Source organism: Manacus vitellinus, unplaced genomic scaffold (assembly GCF_001715985.3).
Source record: "Manacus vitellinus isolate BGI_N305 unplaced genomic scaffold, ASM171598v3 scaffold_1_pilon, whole genome shotgun sequence".
NCBI lineage: Eukaryota > Metazoa > Chordata > Aves > Passeriformes > Pipridae > Manacus > Manacus vitellinus.
Window position 1 is genome coordinate 52,650,766 of NW_021939396.1, and position 13,592 is coordinate 52,664,357.

A 13,592-nucleotide genomic window follows, 5' to 3' on the forward strand; every position below is an offset into this window, starting at 1 on the left:
GGATTCAGTGGAGCTGCCGTGAAAGAAGTGCTCATGAAAGGCCGCTCACCAGGAAGGGGTTTCTGTGTCTGTGTATCACGTCAGGCTGAGCCAATGCCCCTCTGTCATGGTTCTCCTACCTGGAAATTTCCTGTGAATAGTGATTTCAGGTACCCAAAAAAAAAAAAAAAAAGCTGAAACACAATAGTAAAAATCAGACAGAAACAACAGTAGAGGTTTTTATAGCTGGAATCATTATTCATAAACATTCTCAGATTGGCCTTAAGGTACACACATACAAAAGAGGAAATAAACCAGAGCAGCTCAAGTTATGAACATGGTAATAGTATAAAATTTTCTGATAACATGAACATAATCTATATGCTGTAGCACCAGTTGCAGCACCGTTCCCTCATGCCTGTGTGCTGTCACTGTTTCACAGATGAGACTGAGCTCGTAAGAAAGACATTCCTAAATGGTGTACAGAGCTGCTAGATGAGGTAAAGCATGAAGGTAGCAATCAGGAGCTTAAAGCTGGAGCTTCTAAATTAGTTTTAACCTATAGAGCATGCAGCCAGTAAGTATTAACCAGGGGATTGATGCTGAACTTGCCTGGGGAAAGAGGGAAGCTTGGGAGAGGACAATGTAATAGTTGTGATAAAAATGTCTCCACTTCTGGTTTAAAAACAAACCAATCCATCAAAAACTCTTCCAAAAGACTGCCACCATTTCTCTCCCAATGATGAGGGAGGGATGGAGATCTCCCAAAGCCTGTACCACATGCAGGCCAAGCACGCTGCCTCAGGTACAGCCTGCCAGTGTTGGAAGAAGCAGCACACTGGTAACAGAGGGATTTGGCTGGAAATGATGACTAGGAGCTAAATCACATCACTGGGGTTACACAAGCAGTTTTATTGCTATTCTAAGGGTACTTGACATGTTTCCATCCCTTCATGCAGCCCAGCCAGTGTTCAGCTGTTATGCAATCATTTTCATTAACAATTCTTTGCCAAAAGAAACATGACATTTTACAAAATTATAAAAGCGCGAAAAAGAGAGAGACAGAACCTTTAAATCAGCTTCCACGTGAATAATTAACACAGACAAAGGTTATAATGGAAAGGCATTTTATTTTCACCAGGTAACACTCCTCCATGTATAAAGGAAGTAATGGGGAAAGAGAAAAAAACACAACAACCTCCCAAAACACTACTGTCACCATGAACACTTGAAAGATCAGGTCTGAGAGCTGCAGCAAAGGCCTGCTCACGTCCTCCATCGCCTCCGTGAGGCAGAGCTGGTTTTGCATTCCCCACAACCAGGTTCACGTACAAAACAAGACTGATGCTGCCAGAGGCATTTTTAGCTCCTTGGGTCTCCTATGACGTATTTAAACAAACCTTGGGCATACTAATAAAGCTAAAAAAATGAAAATAATTTAAAAATTCATGGAAGGGAGCTCACTGTGCTAGTTCTGCATTCGTTTCAGCAGTGATTCACTCCAGGATGCCTCTTGAGTGCAAACTGCATTAGGGGGCTGAAAGCATCAACTCTAATAAAAGATAACAGCCAACACACATATAAATAAGACTCGTTTCCTTTTTTAAAACAACATAGGAAAGTCAATTCCCACTGCATGATTGATGGAGATTTCCTAAATATTAATAAATATATTACAGATATTTACAAGCTTCTGTTTTCATCCTCTGATGCTACTGTGAAGTTCAGACCGTAAGTAGGACATGCTGGGCAGCACCGCGGGGTGTGCAGGCAAATGGCTGCAGTAGATTTGGGATGCTCGCGCAAGCAGCGAGATGGAAAGCTAAAAATAGCCCACTCCGCAGAGCCAGGCAACCAGGGAGCTGAGCTCCTTCAGGCTTTGTGTGACAAACCAACCCCCCGCTTTTCCTTTTGCGGAATGAAATGCCGGGATAATGCGGGCAATTGTGCCAGGGAGGAAGGGATGGGAGGCAAGGGGAGAGGCAGCCCTCCACACCATGTTTTCTGGAGTCTGCCACAGAGTCTGTCAGCAGCCTGGAGGGTTTTTTCCAGGGAAAAAGGGAGGTTATCCAGGCATGGCAGCGCTGTGTGAGCAACAGGGAGCAGTTTGTACAACCACTGCGTTGTGGTTCAGTGTCTGTGCCCTGCCCAGCATAGCTGAGCCCAGCCTGAGCCAAGGACTGCTGGGCAGCCCGGAAAGGCACAATTGCAAGGCTCTGCTGCTGCCCCAGAGCCACCCCTGAACACTGCCAAGGTGGAGGGGGGCACAGGCATGAAGGACTCATTTCCCTTTGCACACTCAGGATTTACTTAGTCCTTCATCTTGCCTGCTCTACAACATCCTAAATTCCTCTCAAAGAGGAAGATAAACATGCTGGATACTCTGCACCTCAGTGGCTTGAGGACAGCAGAGAAGAGGACTGTGAGCAGAGGTCTGAGTGACGGTGGCCAGAGGATTTCCATGAGAAAATTATGACAACAACAACAGCGTAGATGCAAAGGGAGATTTCCTGCATTTCTTTCAGTCTAGTTTCCCTGATGCACTGTGCAGCCAACACACTGCCTGGTTTTGGCACAGAAACAAGAAAAAGTGCTGATGTGACTGAAGACAGGAGACCCTTCAAGCAACAGCAGAACCTTTCCCATCAGCCCGTCTCTGCTGCTCACTTTCTGCAATCCTACATACTTATCTCATGCCAGTACTTTAGGTGCTTTAACATGCAAGACATTTTTCCAGAGGTATCCCGAGGAGAGGGCCATGACACCTGACTTTACATGGGACAGCTATGAGGGAGAGTTAGCACTGAGCCCTGCTTTTCCTGTTTGCATTGGTTCAGAAAAAATTAGAAACTATTCCAATAAGCCCTACATATGCAAAAATTCTCATTTTCCAAGGGGGTGTTTAACGAAAAATAGGGATGGAAGAGTCCCTGGGAAGGTTTACAGAGCATGTGCTTTTCAAATCAGCTTAGAAGAGATGACATGGCCGGCTGCTCCTAAGGCTGCAATGGGACACGCACAGAGACTCCGAAGGGGAAGCCTTGCTCCCCTGGGCAGCAGGAGGCTCCCGCAGTGAGGCAGCAGCCCAGCTACCACACTGGAGCCGACCAGCCTTGGTGCCTCCCAACCTCAGCACTGTGCCTTGCCAGGGCTGGAGGGGCAGTCTGCCTCTTGGGCTTTGTGGACAGGGGAATCTGTTTTGATCAATATATTTTTAAAATCATGTTATAGAAATATAGTCCCAGCTACTTTGGAGCAGTTCTGAGGTATCTCTCATTAATCTGAAGTATAGAAATGTTAATAAATAGATCTGACACTTTGCTGCTATGTCATTCTATAATACACTGCTATATAGATATTAAATATGTCCCAGGGTATTAAAAATTTATGAAAAAGTTACAGTAGTTGATTTTCAAGTATCAATAACTTGGCTATGTTAGCTTGTTTTAAATACCAAAAAGCTCTGGCCCCAAATTATTGACTAAACCCTGGCTATGCATGAATTAAAAAAAAAAAAAGTAATTTGAATATAAAAAAAAGTACAAAAAAGCACGAGATGTCAGCTGATGTAACATTGTTGGAACTTCTAAACAACTAGTCTAGCACGGTTCTGTGAGTGAATTAGAAAGGGGAAAAGAATGAAAAAGAAAAGATTAAAGGAAAAAAGAGGTCGCTCCCAATCTGAGACAGCACTGTCCCAAATTTCAGCAGAACATGAATTTTTACAGCCAAGTTATAAACCCCAGAAAAAATGGGGTTACTAGTGGATATGCTGTCAGACAGAACTATAGCAGTATCCGTGTGCTCCATTATAATACAAATTTACACCTTACTCACTGTTTTCTCTGAGTAACCACAAGAACAACTTTACAGGTATTCAGTTAAAATTAGAAGCCTCCCTTATTTCCTGTCCTCCTCATAAACTGTACAACTCTCTCTACTACTAAAATTCACTGCTACTAGTAGTCATTATCATACATTCAAGATAGAAAGTAAACTACTAAAACCTGCTCAGGAGACACTTAGAAGTACACTAAGGCTTAAAAAGTTACAGCAGCTCGGGGGTATGGCCAACCACACGGGTGAAGAGCTTTGTCGCCTGCTTTGCCCCAGGACACAGACACTGTAGAGCCCTGTGCTGAACCCTGATCTCAGAGCAACTGAAACGGTTCCAAGGAAGATGGTTTTACCCAGAGCCGCTCACACTCGGTGTCTGGTGTGCGATACAACCCTCTGCTGTTTCAGCTAGGACGTGAGCACAACGAGGGTGGTAGCGCCCGTATGACTTACTGTTTGCTACTGTGCTAACACTGACACTTGGTTAGGTTTGGTTCCCCACTGAACACACGTTTTCATCTCGTCTCCTGAAAAATGATTCAAAGCATGGTTAAAAAAAGACTGAAAGCAAGAAAAGGCTTTCTAGTTTCGACGCACACGTACAAAAGAGGCAACAATTTCAAACTATTGATTTTCTTCCAGTGCGAGCAGCTGACCCATTGCATCATTCTGCACAGATCTAAACACAGCGTCCTGTGTCTCCGGGAACCGCTGGAGTAGGAAATCCTGTGACCTAATGCAAATCCAAGCCAGCCGAGTGAAACGAAGCAAGGGAATTGATAATCTGTTTTCAGTGACCTTGCCCATGGATGATGACCTCATGAAGACAAAAGCAAAGAAAAAGGCACACGGCTCAGATCTCATTGATAGTCCTTTCGGAAGGGCAGTAGTCGGAGGTTCCCGGGGATGACATGTAGAAGGACTGCGTTTTCCTTTTTAATCTGGCTCGCTTGTTGGCCAGAGATAGGCTGCGCCGGCTTGAACTGATGATTTCTGAAATAAACTTCTTGCAGTCCACGCAAACCTCCATTGTGCTCCAGTCCTCCATTAATTCTTTGGGAAACTCTTCATGTGACTTATCCACAGACTTGGACCTTGAGGTCAACCTGAAAGGCAAAAGAGCAGCATCTGTCATTTTATTCATTTTAGCACATCAGAAAGGTCTGGATTTAAATTTTCCTTTCTTCTGTCCCAAAAATGACACCAGGAGACCAAATACTGGAGAGGACAGCTTCTGCCTGAATTGGCAACACTGCAGGGCATGTGTACTGTTTACAGTCTGTCAAAACCAACTTTACTAATAACTAAAAACACATGATGTTTTTGGCTAATCTACACAGCATCTTAGCAGTAGTGATTAATGCAGAGGGTTTGTCCATTAGGTTCCCTCAAAAAGAAGCATTTCTTTCATATTTAATTTCTTGGATTAGCTTTGACAACCATCTGTGTATAAGACATAAAACCAACAGATAATTTGATAATATCAAAGTGAAAAAAATTGTGAAAATTTGAATTAGAAAAATTAGAAAAAACGTAAATCTGTGCACAAGACATCAGTGAATTCCCATTCAGTGTGTGATTCTAGCCTGAGAGATTTATCTCCTTCACACCACACGTTAAGGATATTTTTGCAGAGGTACTACAGAAATACAGTTGTCCCAGACTCATAATATTTTTCAACTGTAACGTGAAAAACGTTTAAGAAGACACTGTTAGTGTTGCTATTTCTGTAAATTAAAGCAAGAAGTAGAAGACACCTGGCTTTTCAGGCTTCAGAAGAGTTACTACAAGCATTAGAGACATTGACAACTACCAAACAGGTAGACAGCATCTTAACGATTGATAACCTCGTACGGAATTCGCAACAGACACAAGTGAGCTCGGGTTGTTTCTCACCTGCTCCGCAGCGAATGGTGGTGACTGGTAGAGGGCTTCTCTGGCCTCATAAAGCTTTCTCCTCTTTGCAAGGTTGAAGGTCCCAGTGAGAAGATGGGGAGAGTAGAGTATGGCTTTGATGGCAACCGCATCTGTTGAGAACAGCAGAAGGAACATGCGGCATCATTACAAAGATTGCAGCTTTTTAGAAAGGCTCTAACCGCAAGTTCACTTACTTACTTTTTTGCAACACTGTGAGCATACAGGCCTGTGTAAGAAAGAAAGAGCATGAGTCAATCCACTAGGAAAAATAGAGATAAGAGATAAATGTTTTCAGGAGTTAAAATCCTCCCCCATCCTCCCCTTAAACAAACATTTTCATTTTTAAGGCTTCTTCGACATAATAACTTCAAATCAGAACATGAGGCCAAAAGAAGGAAGAAACACTAAACAGGAAATACAGCTAAATTAAAAAATAAATTTAAAAAAAAAGAAAATAAGCTGTTTTTCCTCTAAAGAAACCTCCTTTGGTAAGTGAGACACTAACTCAGTGGCTACATAGATCTCCTGACTTATTGTCTCACTGTTCAACTAAAAATCTACAATTTTGTCTGCAAATGATTCCTTCTCCCTTTCCCCCATCCCAATACTTAAAAAAATAACTCAGAAGGTAAATTGCCTTGAAATGTTTTCCCCAACAACAGAGGCTGTGGAACTGTTGACTGGGGAGTCTGAGTAAATTCCAACTTCTTTCCCATAAGCATAAAAAACAAATGAGTGTTTCCCTCACTTTCAGTCAAAAGTTTCAGTCCAAGGAAGCAATTCTGTCACTTAGGAAAGAAATATTTTTTGCACAGTTTTGGATTTTTTTAACATAGACTGTTACAGAAATTAACCCAATCAACAGTAGACAGCAGAAATTTTTGAGGGTTTCTAATGCATAAACCAATAATTTTCCCTCTGAAATGGTACCTATTTATTAACACATATTAAATATTTACCTCTTACAGAACTGACAAGTGTAAGACCAGGTAAAGAAAGAAAACCTTCTTGTTCGACAGCAAAAGCAGAGCTAAAAGAAGAACAGAGGAATCCACAATGTTAGGCGAAGTCACACACAGTGATGACTTCATGTACCAGTTGCTGTCAGCAAGATCACAGTTGTACTACTACATCCAGTTCTGGGGTTCATACTTCTAAGATGATATTGAAAAGAAGGTCCAGAATTTTATTTTCATATATTTATGAATGGGTAAATTAATTAAACCATCAACTTACTTTGAGATTTGATAAAAGCTCATTACTAAGCTTTATATATCATGACAATAGGCAACAGCTGAATCTAAGATTCTTGTTCCTCTGCCTTGAATGTATTAAATTTTTAAAAGAAATCTGCATACTAGAGACAGGTAGGCCTGTAGGTAAAATACACAGTGAAGTCAAAATACACTTGCTGGAGGTGTTAAAGAAGCACAAGTCAAAAGTGGGGGAAAAGGGCGCTGCTTCCACTGGTAAGTACCAATTTGCAGTTTACAGAAAAAAATGCCTTAGTGAATAGGTCTCTAATATTAAACTTCCTTCTGGGGGTCACATGTTGTCTGACTTCTCTGAAGACTTTTATTTCCTCTATGCTTAATAGCAAGGATTCATATATGAAGAACTTGCAGTTTCCTACTGCTATCTGTAACCAATCCCGCAGAAGGTATGGGGACAGAAATCACTTCAGTCAATGAAGTTTTAAATGAACACATACAGATACACTGTGATAATTGCAAATGCTACTGCATTTTATAGACAATCTAAACAAACAAAGTATTTCCATGAAAAGTTTTCATGTTTCTGCACATACTTCAAGGCAGCTGACCCATGTGTTATATATTTAGGGGGAGTTTGGATAACTCTTCTTTCTCTCCAATACAGGATAAGAAACAAATGTGTAAATGGGAAGCTTGTGCAACTGCAACTGTGCTCCTCAGTAACCTTTGGAGCCTCCACAGACTCAGCCCTACCTTTCCTTTCTTGAGAGCAGTGTAGACATCTTTATATTGCTGGTACTTTTCCAGCTCTGCCTTCACCAGCACCTGACGGATGTGCATGACCTCCTCCACTGTCAGAGCCAGACATTCCACTGGGTAACAGAACTCCTCCTGGAAGCCAAAAACCCCATATTATTTCAAAGACAAACAGCTTCTTCCAGACGCCAACCTAGACAACCAGCCACCTGGTTAGTAACTCCAGAAACAGGGGGTTTCTCCCTTCAAACTGGAATAGCACTGGCTCTTTCACGGGCATCATGTGACTACCAAACCATTGGAAGTGCGTAGGTGGCATTACGTTCAACCTTCACAACAATGACAGTTTGCTTAATCTTTCCTCCTCAAACCACTTGATCCTTCTCTCCATTTGTCTTTTATTACAAAGATTTGCTTCCAACCAATCAACAATCAGATTTATAATTTGAAAGGGAAAAGGTAGTATGACAGATGGCATTATTTTATGCATATTGTTTGAAGTAAACATAAAATAATTTCTCTGAGACTTTGTGATGCCCGGAATGGCCAAGAAAAGTTGTTAGTAGCCCATTCTAGCAGAAATTTTTATTCAGTGGTACCACATCTTGGTGCTCACATTATCAGAATTCCACCAAGACTACAAAAAGTTACATCAGTTCCGGCAGAAAAGTTCTCCTCTCAGGCCCAGGAAAGTGACAGCAGCAATTTAAGCTTAAGAAAATATTCTTCCAATATCAAGCAGGTGAACTGGTTATCCAATGTTGCATTATTAATGGCAGAAACTCAAATAGAGACTAACAACACAACCTTCCACTTACAAAATTTTGCATTTATTCTGTATTAGAGCATTTAGGAGAATATTGAGTGGAGAACTCCTGAATTTGGTACCAGGGAATAAAAAGCACCAACCCAATTTGTAATCCAGCCCAGTAGTTGATTATACATTTCCAAGAGAAAGACAGAAACCTCTGTGGGAACTCCCATTGCTTTATGCTTAGTGAACCTTTTCAAGTCAGCCCAGAGGGGCTACTGTGTGGTAATGACAATGACATGCAATGCTCTCTGAATAAATGAAGGAAATTTCTCTTGTAAATACAAAGACATGGCTGACAGTTTGGAGATCTCGTTTACAAATTGAAGTGATGAATCGGATTAGTACGGAAATGCTCCATTTCCATGTACTCAGAGGTCTGTTCTGTCTTTCCATCAGATTAAAAAGAAAATCTTTCTACGTTGCAGACCTGGCAAACATTAGCATTTAGGAACCACCACATTTTTAAAAACTTGTTGTCTTACCCATCTAGAAAGGGAACACAAAGAAACTTCACTCTGTTTAAGGTACCCCAAGAAAGACTAGAATTGAGTTAACTTTGTTAGATTTGCCATCTAAAACTTTGGGGGGTATGGAACACTAGTTTTCTGGAAAGAACAAACTATGTCAAAAGCAGTTGCAATTTGCTCTGAGGTGTAAAACTGCCCAGCCAAAACAAAGTAACTTCTGTTCCTCATGAAGGACTTTACAGCTAACTAGCAGCTTTCAGCATTTAGTTCTGGGTTCTTCCCATAGCAACTGTCTTGCTATGGAGAAGGCACGGCTGAAGGCTGGGGCGAGACGGGAGAGGAAGTGGGTGGGAAAGTGGGATGCATACAATGCCAGCAAACCCCCTCGATTCTATATCGTGGGAGACTGGGAAAAACTATCCGAGGTGAATGAGGCTGACTGCATGCTTGTAATCAATCAGAGCTTTAAGTCCTTTAGAAATACATTTCTTACTTGAAGCTCTTCCTATCCCCTCATGAAAGCCCATTCCTTTACTTTACAGAACGATGACGGCAGGGAATATTGCTCCTTTGAAGAAAGTCTGTGGATCTGCTATAGGTGTAGAGCACGTACTAGGGGAATAGTGTGGGCCTGTTGTCGTACCAATCGAAAATGAATATCATTAAAATAGGAATAGCCAGCAGGCGAGAGGGGAAACATAGAAAATGTTCACATGTTTAAATGCTAATGTTTTAATTCCAGAGGTTACACAAGGACAACAAAATGTTAATGCAACATTAAATGAAAGATAAATACTCTGCCGATTTCAGAAAACTGCTTGGGTTTTTTTGTCCCTTTTCAGAATAGAAATAAGTACACCAGAAAATTTTTTGTTTCTACACTACCTCTAAGGCATTGAAATTAATTAAAATTATGCTAAGCACTGGCTAAACTTCATTGAACAATGATGCTTTGGAGTTATTGCTCAAACTTCCAACAATAATATGCACTCAAATTAGGCAGGTCCAAATGAGAGCACTCTCTACAATACTTGCATACAACAGAACACAGTAAAGACAAAATATGGTTTGAATGGTCTCAATTTTCTGGAATAAAATTCCATTTTCATTTTACTATTAAAGACAAGTCCATATGCTTACTTTAAAAGGGGAAAAAATATTACTTAAAAATACTGTTTTGAACTTGAAGTTTCCGTGATCGTCTTGAGAACTGGCTTAACACTAACTGCGCAATCACCTTAGAAACACTGTAATAGTTTAAGGTGTATATGTGTAATTTCTTTTGCTCTGGAAAAGCAGGTAGTAAGGATTGCATATCCGTAATATGACATAAAGTGCTTTGTAGGCCATTCTCAGCATACACACACCTAATAGGTCCTTATGACTAACACATTTTTACTCTAATGTATTCCTTGTAAAACTTCTCACTAAAAGATGTCACTAGACATTCAAATGAGCAGCATATTATTAAATTGCAAAATGAACAAGTGTCAGATTTGCCTCTAAATTCTGCAATTCACAATTAGTCAAGCACTCTAAACTCTTGTTCCTTTTGCAGACTAAAAGTTTCTAGAAGGTCAGTTGGGTATCTCAACAATAAACTCTCCTGCAAGAAGTTTCACCCTTCCACTTAGTGGCTGGGACAAGAAAAAGAAGGAAAAATTAAATTATTCATGTTCAATTCTACCTCGGGGTAAGGAAAAATTAAATTACTCATGTTCAGTTCTACATAGGGGTAAATGAATTAGTTTTCAGTGGATTTGCCTTCTCTGGTACATGACTCTGAATTATTCTGCAAGTTCTGATACGTAAGTGTGCTGAGGACCAAAACAATATGTAGGTGTTTTCAAGTAAAGCAGATTGCAAATGCCCTTCCATTCTATATAGTGTATCTTGGTAGAAACATAAAACCTAATTCTTTTCAGCATAGTCCATGGATTACAATAGTTTTACTCGATTTTTGCTGTAGGATCTTCACATGCTGTAATATCTAAGGTCTGTCCCACTGATAATCTTGTGATGTTGCATTTTTAGTTTGCTGTCCTTTCAGAACTGATTTCTTTTCCCCGTGAGGTGATTGAAGACACACAGATATCCTACACACATTTAAATCAATGTCAATCAAGTGCAGTGTCCCAGCCTGAGCTGTAATTCTTGCCACAGCTGAGGAAGTGCTCCCCTAGCAGGGAACATGCTGGTGAAGGTGATTTCCAAAGCCAGCAAAAAGAGGCAAACCTTTGCGGATTTCCACCTGCTGGCAAAAGCTCTCTCACAGAGATAGTACATAGCCCCTGCCACCCCACACATGGCTGCTTCAACCGGATGAGAGCTGAGCAGAGAAGCTGCTTGCATAGTTGAAAAAAGTGGTCTGAAAGTCATCCTTGGAAATAAACTGGTTATCCTAGGAACCTGAACAATAGATAGGAAGCAGAGAAGCGAATGCTGTGTATAAATGAAACCATTAGCTTTGGTCCTCTGGGTCATGTAAAAAAATAATGATGATAATAATAATTAAAAAAGCAAACAGACTACAAAGGCATCCATATGTACATCTCTGGACACTGACTTCATCTCACTGATTAAGCTCCAAGTCAGCTCACTACAGTAAGCACACCACCAGGACTGCCCCCCCAAAATCACTGAGCCACTCTGCTTTTCCATGTAGCACTGATAGGGTGACACATCAAAAGGACTATGTTTGGCGCTTTTCCAAGCTTGTTTCCCCTCCCCACCTACTTAGGCCTAACTGCCTCTATCTGATGAGATGCCAGTTCACAAAACCATCGTTAGTATGCAAGACAGACCAGTTTCTTGCTAATCCTGCTAAGAGACTGTAGCAACCCCCTGACTGGTTTCACTGGCATCGAGGGCTATTTATTGACGAGGCCTCCTTCACCTTGGAGAGAAACCGAGGTCACAGGAGCTGGTGATAAGAAATGAAATTCCATCAATCCTGAAGGAAGGGATCAAGAAGTGTGATGTCAAATAAAAAATAAATAGTATTCTGCACTCATTGAGAAGCATTCACTCCTGGAAGGGCAATTTTACACATGCAACATCTGGCACAGCCACTGGAAGGTTGGCATCCCTCCGGGGAAGGAGAGAGTTGCAGAAAGCTGAAGCTTTCTGGAACTGGGCCAGTGCCAGCATATCAGAACTCATCTATCAAAAAGAAAAACAAGAGTATTGTGGGAGTTGTCTGTCACACCCTAGAGGGCACTATCGTCAAGCTAAAGAATTAGGTCTCTAGGCATCAAATAAAATAGGTTCTTACTAATGGAACATCATTTCACTACTATCTTTCCTTCTTTCTCACTTCAAAGCTAAAACCAAGCTAGGTGACAGTTCTCTGAAGATTTTAAAAAAAAAAAATCCAACTAAAAAAATGACCAAAACAAACAAACAAAACCCCCCCCCAAACACAAAAGAAACTAATAAAACCCTTCCCCCATCTGTTCCCACATTAGCCTGACTTATCTCATGGCTTTTTCTCCCTTTTCCTTTAGTATTTTTCAAGGGGAATGGAATAACTCAATTAGATTTTCTGCAATGGTTTTATTTTGTATGTATTTTTCTAGGCATATGTCAGTGAACAGACTGACAGAGTATGCACATGGTCAGAAAGATCCTGGTGAGGAGTTGGTTGACCTATTTAAAATACCAGTCTCATCTGAGATTTTTAAGTTGGATGATCCTCTCAAATACACAAGATTAATATTACGATGTAACATAGATACACTAAAAGTAGGATGGAGCAAATGTCTCAGTATAGCATATAATGCTTTCTGAACCCCTCCTCTCTTTAAACTACTTGTCTGTGAGTAACTCTAGGCCTACCAGAAAATAAAGCTTGGGTTTCCACATATAGTGAGTGGCCAGCAGGAAAGCCATTTTATGTGATAGTGTTTTCAAAGGCATGTTTGAAGGAGCCCTCCAGCTTGATTCTGCTGCAATATGTTCTGCTCCAAGTTCACTTTGGCAGAAGATGTCTACTTGTGTTGTGCATTTATCAACATGTTACTACCTGACCTTCAGCAGGAATGAGGAACTACATTCTACCTGGAAGGATGTAATCAAATCCAGCAGACTCTCTGAAAAGGGAAAGGACTTCATGGGAATATTTGGAGATATTTTTCTTGTTACTGATCAGCTTCATCATGTAATAGGTTTGGATCCTGGCCATCATCTCTTGGGCCAACAAAAATGCTCTTCAAAGCCCGTTAATACCACTGCACTACAAGACTGGGCAAGTGAATATTACCTTCCTTTCAAAACTAGGATGTGTTTATCAATTTTCCTATTCACCAGCACCTCATGGGGCATACTTTGAAACCCTGCTGGTAGGAAAAGAGACAAGGAACATATCCTACATGAAATCACAAAGCACTAATCAGTATGTCAGCATAAATGAACCAGGATTTCATACCCTTTGCTGTTTGTACTCTGTTGGAAAACAGTTCTCAATTAAAGCTAATTGATCAAATGCACTGTACTTTCTTTTCAAGCACAGGTTTTTGCCTCAGTAACTTCAACAAAGCAACACAGACAAACCTTGATTTGGACTACTGAAAGAGTTTTCATATATATAAACATTACCATGCAAATTCT

At 40.8% G+C, this 13,592-nt stretch overlaps 1 protein-coding gene across 1 annotated transcript in view; it reads right to left on the reverse strand.

The window, feature by feature from the left end:
* Positions 1–216: 216 nt before the first annotated feature.
* SPIRE1 (spire type actin nucleation factor 1) overlaps positions 217–13,592 on the reverse strand; it is a 124,625-nt gene continuing 111,249 nt past the window's right edge. Inside the window, 5 exon segments of the mRNA XM_029959349.1 lie at positions 217–4,922; positions 5,713–5,843; positions 5,932–5,959; positions 6,693–6,763; positions 7,701–7,838. Of these exon segments, the coding sequence (XP_029815209.1) occupies positions 4,670–4,922; positions 5,713–5,843; positions 5,932–5,959; positions 6,693–6,763; positions 7,701–7,838 (621 nt within the window). The 3' untranslated portion in view covers positions 217–4,669.